Here is a 12,533-nt window from a genome sequence, read left to right on the forward strand (position 1 = left end):
AGAGACTGCTTCTACAGGGATGGGATATACTTAAATAGAAAGGTGCAATAATATTTACTGATGCTATTGAGGCAGTGTTAGGTGGGTCAGAAAACTGGTAGCTTGGGGGGGGGTGATACAAGGACTAATAGATTAACAGTAGCCACTGGCAGAGGTGAAAGTGATTCTTGCACTGCTTCTATTGGAATGAGCAACAGCCTGGAAAATAAGATGCAGGGTATTTCAGAGACTGCTGTGAGTCATTGTGGTACAAGTAAACACATGGGTTGTGTTAGGGTAGCTAAGAATAGGAACAGGTGCATGTATACTTGCATGTACCCCAATGCTAGGAGTTTGGTAAATGAATTTGAGGTATTGCTCAGAACATCAAAGGCAGATATTGTTGGGATATCAGAGACGTGGTGTCACACAGATATAAGGAATGCAGAACTAGAATTTGGGGAGTACAATGTGTACAGACAGGATAGGAAGGGAAGGGAGGAGGGGTTATGCTATTAGCTAAGAAACACATAAAATCCAAGGAAGTGAAGCCAGTCGACATCACTGGACAGTGCAGTGTCGAGTCAGTTTGGTGGGACATAGCATTGGGAGATCAAAATTGAGAGTAGTGTGTTATAGGCCTAATGACTCTGATGAGTATAATAAGGAACTGTTCAGAGAAATAGAGTGGGTCAGTAAATCAAAGAGTCTTATAATGGGGGATTTTAATTTCCCAGATATTGACTGGAATTTGTGGGTTGCTCGCTCACACCCTAGCAAGGCTTTTGTGGATTTATTGGATGATTGTTTTCTACATCAGCATGTTCGGGAGGCAACTAGAGGGAGTAATACTCTCGATCTGATTATCAGTAGCGATTCTTCATGCATTAAGAATCTGCAGATAAAGGAACCAGTATATGGCAATGATCTCAGTGTGCTGAAGTGGGATTTACTCAAAGAGGTAACTACCATCAGGGGTAAAGGGAAGGGTTTTTGCTTTCATAAAGGCGACTATGGTGGTCTGAGACAGTATTTAAATTCTGTACAGTGGGACCAACTGATGTTACCAACAGCAAATTCAAAATGGGAAGCATACAAAGAATTTATCTTTGAAGCTACTAGGCTTTTCACATCAACTGAGAAATACTGTTCAAGGTTTAGGCCTAAATGGATGTCAGATGAACTAATGAGACATGTGGCAGAGAAGAAAAATGCATGGGATACATATAAATTAATGGGTGACATGGAAGCCTATGATAGATATAAGCTGGTCTGTAACCAAGTCACAAAGGAGATTAGGCAGGCAAAGGCAGATTATGAGAAATCCTTGGCAAAGGATGCAAAGAAAAACAACAAAGAGTTCTTTACCTATGTAAACTCTAAAAGGAAAGGGATGAATTAGATTGGTCCACTGGATATTGATGGTTCAACTGTTGATGATCCTGCTCAGGTGACTAAGAAACTAAATGAGTATTTTGCATCTACATTCACTCACGAGGAGTTATTCAGCAAGGGGAATGCCAGAGGTGTATTCAACTCTGGCAGTAAGCTAGAGAATCTTATAATAACTGAGAGTAAAGTGGAGGAGAAATTGTTGAGGATAAACATAAAAAGGCAACCGGGGTGGATGGGATCTAACCAGTTATATTAAAGGAGGCAGCAAAGGAAGTAAGGAAACACTTATCCATAATTATGAGAGCTTCTTTGGACTCAGGGGAGGTACCCATGGACTGGAGATGTGCAAATGTGACCCCAATTCACAAAGGAGGATCAAAGGGCAACACAAGTAATTATAGACCTGTTAGTTTAACTTCTGTTCCAGGAAAATTAATGGAGGCACTGGTTAAAGAAGCACTGCAGGATCATCTAGATAGGACTTCAGTTATAGCTCAGACACAGCATGGTTTTGTTAAGGGAAAGTCTTGCCTGACCAGTTTGATTGGATACTATGATATGGTCACAAAGGAACTGGATGCAGGGAATAACTTTGATATTATATATTTGGATCTTAGAAAGGCTTTTGATACTGTTGCACTTGGAAGACTGCTGCACAAATTGGAGCAGTGTGGCATTGGAGGCAAATTGCTGCTATGGATAAAGGGATGGTTGAGTGGGAGAAGAAAGAGAGTGGTAATCAATGGACACTGTTCATCGTGGACTAATGTTATTAGTGGAGCCCCTCAGGGTTCAGTATTGGATCCATTGTTGTTTTCTGTATTTATAAATGATATTGGTGATGGTATATCAAGCTTAATGTCCACGTTTGCAGACGATACGAAGGTTGGCAGGGTTGTTAAGGACACTAATGACAGTACGCTGCTTTAACAGGATCCAGAAAAGTTGAGCAGATGGGCTGAGATGTGGAAAATTAAGTTTAACATTGACAAATGTAAAGTACTACATATGAGAAGCAGCAACCCCAGAGTGACGTATCAACTCTGTGGTACTACACTGACAGTGGTAGAGAACGAAAAGGTCCTGGGGGTAATTGTGCAGGCAGATATGAAGTTTTCTGAGCAGTGCAGATGGTATGCAAGGGTAGCTCATAGTATGTTGTCAATGATATACAGGAATTTTTCAAGCAGGGATAAGGAGGTGATTTTTTTTTTTTTTTATGTGACCCCAAATACAAGAGGTATTAGAACTTATAGTACTTAGTACCGTGCTTGGGTTGGAAGTTGAGAAGACGAAAGAAGATATTTGTTGACATTGGACTTGAAATTCTGTAGATTGTAATTTTCAGGAAATACGTATGAAGGAAGTTTGTTCCAGAAAATGGCAGTTGAATGAGGAAGATGAAAAATTGGTTCTGTGGGTTTGAAGTTGGACAGTAAATGGATGTTGGCTGGTGGCGGCACGTGTTCGGACTGTTTTGAAAGAGAGAGCGGGAATTATAAAGCCAATTCAGAAGAACAGTGCCCATGGAAGTATATGTAGAAGAGGCATGCAGCAGAAACTGTACGTCTATGAGAAAGCGAGTGGAGAGACTCTGTTAGAGATGAATCATTAATTAACCTAACTTCCCTCTTCTGAATGGAATCAAGAAGCCTGAGAGAGGTTTTGGGGGCACCACCCCAGATTTGGAAACAATATTCCATGGCAGGGCGGATTTGCGATTTATACAGAGTGAGCAGCTGTTTGGAAGAAAAGTGACCCCGAGAGCGAGGGGGAAACCAAGTTTTTTAGATGCAGAGAAAGCAATATTTGTAATGTGCTTGTACCAAGAGAGATTAGAAGTCAGGGTAATCCCCAAAAGAGATATATCATTTTGCCTAGAAATCTGAGTGTCACTAAAGATAAGCATAGGAGCAGAAGAATCCTTTTTGCGAGATATAGTACAAGACTGAGTTTTAGAAGGGTTGAAATCAACTAAGTTGTCTTTGCCCCACTGGAGAATTACCTGAAGATCGGCATTTAAGGAGTTGGTAGCAGATTTTCGAGAAGTTGAAGCTGATTGAGCAGGACAAGGTTTCTCAAAATGGAAAGTGGAATGCAAAGTGCTATCATCGCCAAAACTATGGATAGGATTTCCATTCAATGGAAGAAGGTCATTAATATACAAGAGGAAAAGAGTGGGGGAAAGAACTGAACCTTGGGGGACACTGGCATTAGTGGAGAAGTTAGAAGACAGGGAGCCATCTGCCATCACCCTCAGTGAGCGATCAGAGAGAAAACTGGGTAACCAATTACTAAAAACAGTTGGCAAACCATAAGATGGAAGCTTGTTTAGAAGACCTTTGAAATTCTGTAGACAAGATCAAAAGCCTTTGAGACGTCAAGAGCAACTACTTGTGTTTCACCGAACCTTTCCATTGAATTAGCCCATAAATGGGTAACATAAGCCAGAATATCACCAGTGGATCGACACTGATGGAATCCATACTGGTGATCGTTGATCAGACGGAAGGTTTCTAGGTAGTTTAAGAGTTGCTGGTTAATTGATTTCTCCATTAATTTAGAAAGAATAGAAGTAATTGCAATGGGACGATAATTGGATGGGAGGGATTTGTCACCCTTTTTAGGAACTGGCTGGATATGGGCAAATTTGCAAGCAGAAGGAAAAACACCTTTGGAATAAGAAAGTGAAAAAAGGTGGCAAAGAATAGGAGTAAGTTCAGGAGCACAGGTTTTCAGAACAAGTGGAGAAAAACCATCAGGACCTGGAGCTTTCTTAGAATCAAGATTAATCAAAATCCTTCTGATATCCTTTTGATGGAAGACCACAGGAGGCATTGAACGGAACGTGTTGGGAATGATGGGAGGTATTTTATGAAGATCATTAATACATGAGCTGGAAGAAAAATGGAATGCTAGCAGGTCAGCTTTATCCTTGGCTGAAGTGACAACAGAACCATCTGGTTTGGACAGAGGTGGGAGCAGAGATGGGCAAAAGTTGTGGCTAATAGCTTTGGCAAGAGACCAGAATGCTCGGCTACCATTAACGCAAGAAGCAAGTTTTCTACTCTTAGCCTGTTCACACGCTAGTTTGGACTGATTAATAACTGCTTTACAATTGTTGCGAGCTTTGGTGTAGGCAGAAAATGAAACTGAAGAATTAGAAACAAGCCAATTATGATATGCAACATTTTTCTCTTGAACAGCCTTAGCACATTTATTGGAAAACCAAGGTTTAGATAAAGGATGAGATTTTAAAGTGTAGTGTGGGATAAAGGATTCCATTCCTGCAAGAATGATTTTACTGACACGATCTGAGCAAACGTTGACATCAGAAGTTTTGAAACAGTAATCCAACCAAGGAAAAGAAGAAAATAAAGTCTTGCAGGTCATCCCATTTTGCATTCTTGTAATGCCAAACAACACGAGGTTGGGAATAGCCATGAGATAAAGGTTCCATTGGAGAAGAGACAATCACCAAGTTGTGATCTGAAGTGCCCAAAGGACCTCTCACTTCCACCGTGTACTTAGAAGGGTTGTTTGTGAGAAAAAGATCAAGCGTATTGGCTATATGATTAGGATTGTCTGGTATTCTTGTTGGTAAATGAACAATCTGTGCTAGGTCATTAGTAATTGCAAAAGCCTCAGCATCCCGACCTGCTGGGTCAGTGTGACTGGAAAACGGAAGCCAGCAGGAGTTGTGAACATTAAAATCACCAAGGAAAATTACCTCAATGTTAGGAAAGTTGGACTGGAGAAAGATAAGTTGCAAAGAGAGGAAGTCAAAGAGCTCCAAGTGATTAGTGGAGTTGGGAGAATGGTAGAGACAACAGATGAATTTGACACAATGAGGTAGAGAGATTTTAAGCCAGAGAAGATCAAAGAGAGGAGATTCCAAATTGCCAAGTCTCTGACAGGGAATATCAGAACGGACGTATGCACAAGTACCACCTTTGAGGCAAAAGGAATCATACAGCGAATAATTTGGGCATCTTAGATGATCAGTAGTTGAATCAACTGTGTGACTGGAAAACTGAGATTCTGTCAGAAAAAAGTACATGGGGTTTGGCAGACTGCAAGTGGAAATAGACATCGTTGAGATTAGAATTGAGACCACATATATTTGTGAAATGAATTAGGAAGCCCTTGGGAGGTTTAGATCTTTTCGCAGATAAGCTTGCTCTATTAGTTTGACAATTCCTGGTGTATTCAATAGTAAGAAAAAGTGGATGGGACATGCTGTATGAAGTAATGAAATTTTTGGATATGGCATACACGTGGTAAGAATATACCCAGATCCTTGATATAACGTGGCCTCGACAATGCTCCCCGCATACAGACTATTCAGACTCCCTCCAGTCACTATCTGGCAGAGTAGAGGTAGCAAGTTTATACACTAGCTGATCCGGAAGCCTCCTAGAGAGTTACCAATAGGTTCGGTCCGGTGTACTAACTAGCGGCCGGCCTGCGAACACCGTTTTAGAGCTGTACCCTCGAAATGTAAGGAATATTGGATCTCGCCATGACGTTCATCATAACCTCAAAAGTCATTAATCATACTGCATGATGGAAGAGATAGGGAACTTAGTTGACCGGAACTTAGCTCTAGAGACTAAACATGGGTCCACCACTTCAAGCCTCCAATAAGCAAAGTGGTGGTATTTCACCAGTTGATGAGAGTCATCTACCACCTAGTACTGGCTGGTACCATAGAGGGGCGGCGTTCCTCCATGTGGTGTGGGTGCCGCACCTTGACACCTGCTTACGTTGGTTCACACCTGGGTGGTCATCCTCCATGTACTTGTGCATGGAGGTTATACCCAGGATTACTAACAGTCCCACCATCGTGAAGGTGCAAGCAGAGGATTTGGCTGTCACAGACCGTCCGGACTTCGCCGAAATTGGGTCCACTTGACTTGAGTGTCACCTGAATATCAGTTCCATCAGTGTTTTAGACTCCCAGGTAGCAAGTACAACTTGTCTGGCATATCTGAGAAAATGTCTGTGACAACCTCAAGGACCTGATTATCCCCTTATATAAGGCAATGGTCAGTCCACACCTTGAGTACTGTGTACAGGTCTGGAGGCCTCATTTTAAGAAGGATGTAGAGCTGTTGGAACGAGAGAAGGGTAACTAGATTAGTGAATGGAACAAAGGGTTGCTTTTACGAAGAAAGGCTTAAATTTTTTAAATTACAGTGTCTGGAGACTAGGCACCTGTGAGGTGATCTGATTGAGGTGTATAAAGCCTTGAATGGTTTGAGCATGCTCAATGCTGATGGAATTTTTCCTCTTGCTCAGAATAATCAGTTGAGAATGCATAAATTCAATTTGAGATATGACAGATATAGGATACATGTGCGGAAGTTTGCCTTTAGCCAGCGGGTGGTTGGTTCATTGGTGGAACAGACTTCCATCCTTTGTTGTGGAAGTTGACAGCCTAAATAAATTTAAGGCTGAGCTGGACAGGTACTTGGAACAAACGGAAGGGTGAAATGGAAGCTTGCTTTCTTGCATCATATGCCTCTATTAATGCTAATGCTAAAACAGTTTGTACTTCTTGCAAATTACATTGTATTCAAGTTTTTACGGTGTTTTGAAGTTTTTGATATTTAATCTTTTGTAATTATATGTAATTATTATTTGCTCTGTTTATTGTTACTTTTTTCTGCAAACTAACTATAAAAAATCTGCTGTGTTTGAATTAGATAGCATTTCAGGATTTCTGTATTGTTTTTCATTAACTTGTTATATTTTATGCATTCTACTAGGCGTGGACCAGTTCAGTATAAATTTAAATCCCTCTATGAATTAGATAATCTTGCTGTTGTTAATATGAAGGAAGATACACGTAAGAATCATCAGTTTATTCTTAATTTTTTGTTAAATATTATATCACATTACTTAATCGCCATGTCATAAAAATTGCTTACATTTTACAGTTTTTTTTTTAGCACTGTTAAAAATAATGATGTTAATGATACTGCTGATAATGGTTATGAAAATATGCTGATTCTGGTAATACTATTTGATTCGTTTTTATTGTTCAGTGATTGCAATATTTATATTTTAATCATTGAAATTATTTAGAATCACCACTGGCAATCATATTCCTCAAAGCCTGCTCAGGGTTATATGGAGGTGCCTGTGACTCCTTGTTAATGTATTTATATTACAAAAGTGGGTAAAAATTTATAGCAGTCACATTACAGATTGAGAGAGAAGCTTAATATCCCTGTTACATGTTAAAGAGAACAAAAAGTAAACAAAACATTTGCACATTCTCACAGAATTACTCATAAGAAAATAAAAAGTCTTTGGCCAGGTTAGATCTTTTTATTGATTATGTTATATTTCCCTATCAAGTATAGTGGTTCAAAGGTCCATTGTTTTATATCTAATAAGTGAATGAGTGAATGATTAAGTGAATAGTTTTGCATGCACGTACACGCACACATGGTGGTGCATAAAAACAGTCATGCTGGTGATTGCTGAGCTAACTAAACCTTGAAAATATATATATTTAAACTCTGTTTATTGTGGTGATAATTTTTTTCATGGTTTGTACAATATTAAGAGGTGATATTAAAAATGAACAGAAAATTTTCAAAATTTAAACGCTAACAATATTATTTTATTCTGTTTAACTGATGATTCTTCTGAGGTTGCTGAAAAACTGAACAGATATTTTATATCTAGATTCATACAAGAAAAATATTTTAGTGATAGGGATGCCAGAAGTGTACCAGAGATTTTTTGGTAACTGAGAAGAAAATGGAAGAGGAAACAGTTGAAACTAATAGTAAACAAGACATCTGGAGCTGATGGAATCTATTGAATTATACATGGGGCAGGGAAATGGACTATTTTAAAAACCAGTTTGCTGAGTACCAGTGTGATGAGGAGGATTGCTTCGCCTCGCCTCGCCTGACACTTCTTATCCACATCATGCCATAACTGGAAGAGTGCAGTGATGCACAGCATGCTTTTGCTGTTTAAGGAGTTTCATAAAAAACAAAAAAAGCAACAGTTATGAGGCCACTTGACATTTATTTTGTGTTCACTTTAAGCATAAGCATCAAGGTCCTGCACTGTCTGCTCATGCCAATTAAAAATTGTTTATAATTTTGAAGAGACTGGTTCTGCTCTCAGAATGAAGCCTCTGGTTGGAATAAGGAGAACCCATATATCAGAAAACATCACAGATGTGAAGACTACTCTCATTGTCCAGTTGGAGTGTGTGATGAATATTGCATCACTACTTAAATTTCCATCCTTACAAGGTACATGTACTGCAAGAATTAAAACCTTGTTATCTCATTACCCATAAAATTTTTGGCAAGGCATGCTAACTAAAATGGATCACAATGAAGAACTTTATTCACGATCTATGGGTTTCTGATAAAGTTCACTTTCATCTAAATGGTTTTGTGAATAAACAAAATTTTCATTATTGGTTATGAGAAAGCCCTTGCCAATTCCACCAGCAACCACTGTACAGTGACTGGATAACTGGTGTGCAGTTTCATCTCATAGCATTACGTCCCATATTCAAAAATGATAATGGAAGGGTAACAGCTGTGACCTTGGGCCACCATACTAACGTGACCACAAGATTTTTGACTGCTGAAGTAGCTACTATTTCCTAACGTTATCGAGGACAGTTTGTTTCAACAAGATGGGCAATGGCTCATAATCCCAGGGTGCCAGTGGATGTCATACAACTGCTTTTTTATAACCAAGAAATGTCCTATAAATAATGACATTTCTTGGCCTCCAAGGTCCCCCGACCAGTCAGATGTGTTTTTTTTTTTATTTTATGGGGGCACACAAAAGCAAAGTATAATCTCATTGCTCGCATTATATTGAAGATCTGAAAGAAAGAATTCATGAAGAAATTTTAGCATTATCATTAGTTGAGGCATATGATGCAAGAAAGCAAGCTAATACAACATCAGCCAAAAAAAAAAAAAAAAACTTTCCCATTTCACCCATCCAGTCACTCCAAATGGTTGTCTAGTTCAGCCTTAAATTTATTTAAACTATCAACTTCCACAACAACAGATGGAAGTCTGTTCCAGCAATCAACTACCCGCTGGCTAGAGGCAAATTTCCGCACATCTATTCTACAACTGTCTATCCTCAGTTTGAATCTATGCCCCCTCAAGTTCTTTATCTGAGTAAGCGGAAGTATCCTGTCAGCATTGAGCTGCTCAAACCATTCAAGGCCTTATACACCTCGACCGGAGCAATATGGCCTTAGTTGCTAATGCTCCTAAAAATCAAAAAATAACAATATACACCTCGATCAGATCACCTCACAGGTGCCTAGTCTGCAACTGCTGCAACTTGCAGAACTTAAGCCTTTCTTCATAAGCACACCTCTTTGTTCCTCTCACCAATCTTGTTGCCCTTCTCTGTACTCGTTCTAGCAACTCTAAAATGAAGCCTCCAGACCTGTATACAGTACTCAACATGTGGCCAGACCATTGTCTTATACAAATGGATAATCACCTCCTTGTTTCTGCTAGCAAAATTCCTATATATCATTGACAAATCTTCATGACTTGCTCTAACAGACCATCTACACTGCTCAGAGAACTTCATATATGACTGCACAATTACCCCCAGGTCTTTTTTCATTCTCTACCTCCCTGAGTGTAGTACCACACGGTTGGTACGTTTCTCTTGGGTTACTGCTACCCATATGGAGCACTTTGCATTTGTCAAAATTAAACTTCAGTTGCCACTTCTCAACCCATCTGCTTAACTTTTCCAGATCCTGTTGCACTAGCATACTGTCTTTACTGTCATTAACAACCCTGCCAACCTTTGTATCATCTGCAAACTTGGACATTAGGTCTGATATACCTTCATCGATATCATTGATAAATACACAAAACAACAACAATGGGCCCCGGCACCAAACCTTGAGGGACTCCGCAAAGAACATTAGTCCACATAGAGCAGTGTCCATTTATTACCACTCTCTGCTGTCTCTCACTCAACCATCCCTTTATCCATTGCAGTAACTTGCCCTTAATGCCATACCGCTCCAATTTGTACAGCAGTCTTCTATGCTCAATAGTTTCAAAAGCTTTCCTTAAATCCAAGTATATGATATCAAAATTATTTTTTGCATCCAGTTCTTTTGTGACCACATCATAGTATCCAATCAAATTGGTCAGACAAGATTTCCCCTTAACAAAACCATGCTGTGTCCCAGCTATAACTGAAATCTTGTCTAGATGATCCTGCAGTGCTTCTTTAACCAGTGCCACCATTAATTTTCCTGGAACAGAAGTTAAACTCACAGGTCTATAATTACTTGTGTCAGCCTTTGATCCTCCTTTGCGAATTGGGGTCACATTTGCACATTTCCAGCCCGTGGGTACCTCCCGGAAGTCCGAGGATGCTCTCATAATTATGGCTAAGGGTTTGCTTAGTTCCTTTGCTGCTTCCTTCATTATAACTGGATAGATTCCATCTGCCCCAGGTGCCTTTTTTTTTTGTTTAACTTCAACAATTTCTCCTCCACTTTCCTCTCAGTTATTACAACATCACTTATCTCCCTCTTAGAGTTTGACAAACTTCTGGCATTCCCCTCATTGAATAACTCCTCATGTGTGAATGCAGATGCAAAATACTCATTCAGTTTATCAGCTACTTGAGCAGGATCATCAGTAGTCGAACCATCTATGTTAAGTGGACCAATCTGATTCATCCCCTTCCTTCTAGAGTGTACATTAGTAAAGAACTCTTTGCTGTTTTTCTTTGTATCTTTTGACAAAGATTTCTCGTAATCTGTCTTTGCTTGCCTAACCTCTTTTGTGACTTGACTTAGGCTTGAACAGTATTTCTTAGTTGGTATGAAAAGCCTTATTATCATCATCATCATCAGCCATTTTCATTCCAATGCAGGATGAAGGCCTCTCCAGCTATTTTCCAGTTCCTTCTGTTTTGTGCAATGGGTATCCATTTGCTACCCACGAACTCATGAATTTCATCTGTCCATCTCTGCCTTTGTCTTGCAGGTTTTCTTCTAGTTCCTCTTGCATACCATTCAGTTAATTTCTTAGTCCATCTGTCATCTTGTCTTCGCACTGTGTCCTGCCCAAGACCATTTTAGTTCTTTAGTTTTGATAAGAAAGTCCTTTACTTGAGTTTGCTGCCTAATCCACATGTTTCTCTTCTTATTTAACAGTCTGATTTACAATATAATTCATTCCATTTTTTGCTGTGTAGTTCTCAACTTATCTCTCATTCTTTTGGTGAGTGCCGAAGTTTCACTTCCATAAGTCATTTTGGGGAGTTTACGTTTGATCATTATTTTACATTTCAGACAAATTGGGATATTGCTCCTTAATATGTGACTATATTTCCTGAACGATATCCATCCACAACTTTTTCTTCTCTTGTCCCAGATAAGTATATGACTCCACCTTTTCGGGCGCCTCCGTAGCCAGGTGGGAAGGAGCAGCAGTGCATAGCACACGCTTCTTGATTAGGCCGGGGTTCGAGCCCATCACCACCAAATACAGAGGATGCGGAAAGGTCAGGGAATGACCACCACATATCCCGGAGCAATATGGCCTTAGTTGCTAATGCTCCTAAAAAACCAAAATAACAATAACAAAAAAAAAAATAAAATAACTCCACCTTTTCAATTACTGCTCCATCAATCATTATATCTGCGGCGTACTTGTTCATCATTACCTTTTGTTTTAGCCATATTCATCTTTAGTCCAAAATGCTTAAACTCTGCATAACTGATTAAGATTTTCGTCTAATTCTTTGGGATCGTGGCTTATGACCAAAATGTCATCTTCAAATCATAAATGGTTTAGGTACTCTCCATTCAAATTGACTCCTTTTTGCAAGCAGTTCTTCTGAAAGCTTCCTCAGCCAGCAGTAAACAACTTCGGAGATATTGTCTCCCCTTGTTGAACTCTTTTTCCAATTTTAAATTTGCTACTGTCTTTGTTTAGTCTAATAAAGGAGGTAGCATTCTCAAATATTTTCTTCAAAATCATAATATATGGGATTCATATATTTTCTTCAAAATCATAATATATATGGGACTTGACTTATGACTTTGTGATTTCCTGTACACTTCTGTGTCACCTGATAATTTATATGCATCCCATGCATTTTTATTC

General features: G+C 39.3%; 1 protein-coding gene across 3 annotated transcripts in view; it reads left to right on the forward strand.

Moving 5' to 3' along the window:
• Nucleotides 1-12,533, forward strand: part of Exo84 (exocyst complex component Exo84) — a 210,753-nt gene that overhangs the window by 67,719 nt on the left and 130,501 nt on the right. For all 3 annotated transcript variants that reach the window (XM_090373093.1, XM_090373094.1, XM_090373095.1), the window contains one exon: nt 7,146-7,225. In XM_090373093.1, the coding sequence (XP_090229219.1) occupies nt 7,146-7,225 (80 nt within the window). The remainder of the gene's footprint in view (nt 1-7,145; nt 7,226-12,533) is intronic.

The sequence above is a fragment of the Mastigoproctus giganteus genome, chromosome 5 (genome assembly GCF_048544385.1).
Source record: "Mastigoproctus giganteus isolate SK-2022 chromosome 5, ASM4854438v1, whole genome shotgun sequence".
NCBI classification, from domain to species: Eukaryota; Metazoa; Arthropoda; class Arachnida; order Uropygi; family Thelyphonidae; genus Mastigoproctus; species Mastigoproctus giganteus.